We start from the raw sequence: 3,803 nt of genomic DNA on the forward strand, positions 1-3,803 counted from the left end.
TGTGTGTGTGTGTGTGGATGGTGAAGTCAAGTGCTGACAGTTTCTGTCATTAGCAAGTTGGAGAAAGCAAATTCAATTCAGTTAAACCATGAAAGGGGATTATTATTAGCTTTTAGAATACAGTAATGTGCCTGGAACATTGACTTTGATTATTATCAACTTTTAACCAAGACCTAATCATCCCTGGGGATTAGTAAAGTCTTATATCTGATCCTTTTTTCAGATGTTTTAATTATTTTATATTTTCTCACTTTGTTGGCAGAAATTTCTCTTAAATAAATCACCTAGAAATATTATGTAACACTGTTAACCATTAAGTGTAAGGATTGTCTTGTGAATTCATGCTGCAAGTTAATGGAAAAAACAAACTAGTGATCAAAACAATTTACTTGTTGACATTTTAGTAGATTACATTTTTCAAAGCATATTTTATATAGATTAGTTTGTTAGAGTTATTGAAGAAATTTCTTTTTGGCACAGAAGTATGATGTAGATAATAAAGTTCTTACCCTAGCCCTCCTTGATTTCAAATGGTCACTGAAGTATCCGTTCAGCTCCCTGGCAGGTACAGATCCCGGTATCATCTGTGAGTCCTGGTCAGACCTCCTGGCCGAGGCTGCCACCAGCCAAGGCACCAGCATACAGGTGAATAAGAGAGCCTTCATGCTGTCCAAAGAAGTGTGATGCCGACACACCAGCTCGCCTCAAAGCCTGAGTTTGGGTCAGCAGCTGCTCTCTGCTACGAGCCCCTGTTGGGATGTGTCAAATGACTGTATTTAAAGGCTGAACCAGTAGCTTCCAGCAGACTCTTAAAGCAGAGTTTATAGAACAGAGCACCTTAACCCTTCCCTGACCACCCACCAGTGAGAGAGAGAGAGAGAGACACACGCACAGAGACAGGATGTACAGAAAGAGGCAGACACACCAAAAAGAGGCACATATGGAAAAAGTCACAGTCAGTGACAGAATAAAGTGTCTTTTTTTTCTCTGTTAAGTGACCCTTAAATGTGTACAGGAAAAAATACACAGCAAAAACTGCAGTGAAAGCAGAAAAATTGAAAGTTGACAACCACAGTGTGAGTGTGTTTTGTCAGGAGGAATGTCTGTGGTCGCTGCCCAGCCACTCAGTAATGACTCGTAATAACCAACCTATCTTTCATTAGGCTGGATGAGTGGGTCTTTTTCTGCACTGGCTCTGTTTTTCTTTCAGCTGTTGGTCAGACAACACATTTAGCAGCCGTTACACAGGCATTGATTATAGGCAAAAATGTATGTGATCATTTTGGACTGACCAGAAGTCGAATCTGCTTTTCTTTCTGTACGAGTCCTCTCGCAGTGACTGAGATTTCAGGTTAGGGTTGATGTTACTCAGTGCATTCACCTTTTTGAAATTTACAACCAGTGAAGCTGGTTTGGGAAAGGTAATAATTTCTCAGAATGTAATGTGAATACAGACAAAACTAATGTGCAAAGAGGTGTGTTACTGGACACTTTTGGAAGTTTTATCCAAGTGATCTAATTTGCATGGTTACACGGTTTTCACAAATCGGCATTAAGCCTTTTTAATGTTTTCAATTTAACGTCTAATTGAATTCTGAGTTGGGAAACATTTGAGCTGTGATAGATTGGTTTAGTGTGGTTCTGTTTTTTGTTTCCTCTTTATGCAATATTATATTTCATATATCACAACAAATGGCGTCTAGTATAGTTTAGTTTAATAGGATCCCTATTAGCTAACATCGTGACATCAACTAGTCTTCCTGAGGTCCAACACAGAAATGTATTGGTTTAACAAACAATTATATACATTGAATACATAAACGTCACATTGCATACAAAAAGACATTACGGGGCATTTAGAAAACGTCTGTGCGCATTGAGTACTCAAGGTGTGACAAAACCAAATTTTAGGGGTGACATATAAGACTAGATTAGTATTCTCCACCACCATCAGTCAAGTCAAAAGGATGTTCATCACTCCAGTAGAGTTTCCCGGACTTTGATAATCTATGACAAGGCCAACTGAAGCTGTTATTGGTGTGATGTAATGTGAACAGATACTAAGCACAGATTAAGTGTGTCTTCATCCACTGTGCAGTTGTCTTATGAGTTCATGTCAGAGTGGCTATAGAAGCTTTCAGGATTGTAGGCATTGACTGACATATGTTTCTCTGCACATGAAGCTTAGTCTTAGTGCACTGTTTGAATAAAAGAGTTATGTCAGAAGCACTAAGATGCTCTATTTAAACCAACTGAGGACTCTATTCGTGAGACTGGAGCCACGACAGTCCCTCCAGCAGCAGGACTTGGTTTCCTTATTGCTTCCTTCCTGATGTTGAGGTGTCTTGAATGACAATGTTGTGCAAAAGTTCAGATGCTTCTCATCTTTGAACATTTCTGACTATCTGTTCTGCTTTCTGATACAATATATAAAATTCAGTCGGTTGTTTTATAATAACTTATCATAACTTCACAGGTAGAGCAACACACCAACAGTTTCATGGCTTGTCAAGTCTTTGTATTGATTTGATAAGTGGAAGGGGTGATAAGCTGTGAAATAGTAAAGCAGCGACACACAGAATTTACCACTGTCGATTACACTCCCTTCATCAGTTATATGAATTTCACCTTTTCAGGTATATCTTTGATGTCAGGAATAAACTAATCAATCTTACTGAAAATTATATTTTTCTTGTTATATTCATAATCTTCTTCAATTATCCTTAATTTATGGGAGTTATTTGGAGTCTTCTACCATGCCAGCTGTAGAAGGCATCATCTGTGTTGAGATTTCTAATTTTAAACCGAATTTCGATCTAATAATCTTTGGCCTTTATAGTTTTGGCAACATCTGTGTGCAAAAAGCTACACATAATCATCAATGCCTGAGAGCAAAACAGATAAAAAATTTCCATGACGTGGCAGGACGCTGAATATTTGCTGGGAAAAAAAGTCAAAATGGTAATTTGGGTAAATAGTTCAGTACCTTCTAATAGGTTCAGTCTAGCATTCATTTATGAGGCCCACTGGCTGTATTTCTGAATGAGTGTTTTATATGAACTTTACACAAATGACCAATAGTACACAATGCAACAATAGATTAGGTATATGTACTTCTTTGGTGTATTTGTTTTTAACTATTCTATTTTTTAAAGTTATTTATTTTTTATTATTCTTTTTGCCTTTATTGGACAACTGACAGTGAAGTGGCAGACAAGAAACTGAGGGAGGGTGACGAGGTATTACTGTATGACATCTAATAAAGGTCTACAGGTGGCATCGAACAGTGGATATTTCGGTTATCTGTCTTCCACCGTAACCTTTTTTGACGCCGGTCTGTGGCATGTGCAGGGGGTCTCTATTCTCCTCGTGACGAGAAGGCCGAATCTTTAACCCAATTGGTTTTATCCACCTGACAGTCGTGAACCGACTCCTGAACTACTGGTATTCTTCTGTTTCTTTTAGCACTTAAGTCTGACTCAACAGGAACAAAATACAGCTAACCAAAACCGTCTTGGTTAGTATTTCCACTCTTCCAACAATCACCAACTCTAGTTTGGTTGAGGTAAACCCTTAATTCACTGAGTTACAGGTGAAACTACACACTGTTTCCCCTAGCTGCGTCTCTGCCATTTCTGTCCTCTTTGTGCTCCTGGGTTAGCTCACTCATTCTTCACCGCTGTTATGCAACCCATTATACAACAAACTGTGATGCACTGTGTGTTCTGACACCTTTCTATCAGAACGAGCATTAACATTTTCAGCAGTTTGAGCTACAGTAGCTCATCTGTTGGATCGGACCA

The 3,803-nt window shown here is 38.6% G+C and overlaps 2 protein-coding genes across 2 annotated transcripts in view; one reads left to right on the forward strand and one right to left on the reverse strand.

The window, feature by feature from the left end:
- ogna (osteoglycin, paralog a) overlaps nucleotides 1-853 on the reverse strand; it is a 9,957-nt gene extending 9,104 nt beyond the window's left edge. The window contains exon 1 of the mRNA XM_035662388.1: nucleotides 510-853. Within this exon, the coding sequence (XP_035518281.1) occupies nucleotides 510-665 (156 nt within the window). The 5' untranslated portion in view covers nucleotides 666-853. The remainder of the gene's footprint in view (nucleotides 1-509) is intronic.
- The window catches only part of cenpp (centromere protein P), an 88,964-nt gene that overhangs the window by 22,760 nt on the left and 62,401 nt on the right, over nucleotides 1-3,803 (forward strand). The gene's annotated exons all lie outside the window — the stretch shown is intronic.

The sequence above is a fragment of the Morone saxatilis genome, unplaced genomic scaffold, assembly GCF_004916995.1.
Source record: "Morone saxatilis isolate NCDOM2014 unplaced genomic scaffold, NCSU_SB_2.0 Contig18, whole genome shotgun sequence".
Classification (NCBI taxonomy): Eukaryota; Metazoa; Chordata; class Actinopteri; family Moronidae; genus Morone; species Morone saxatilis.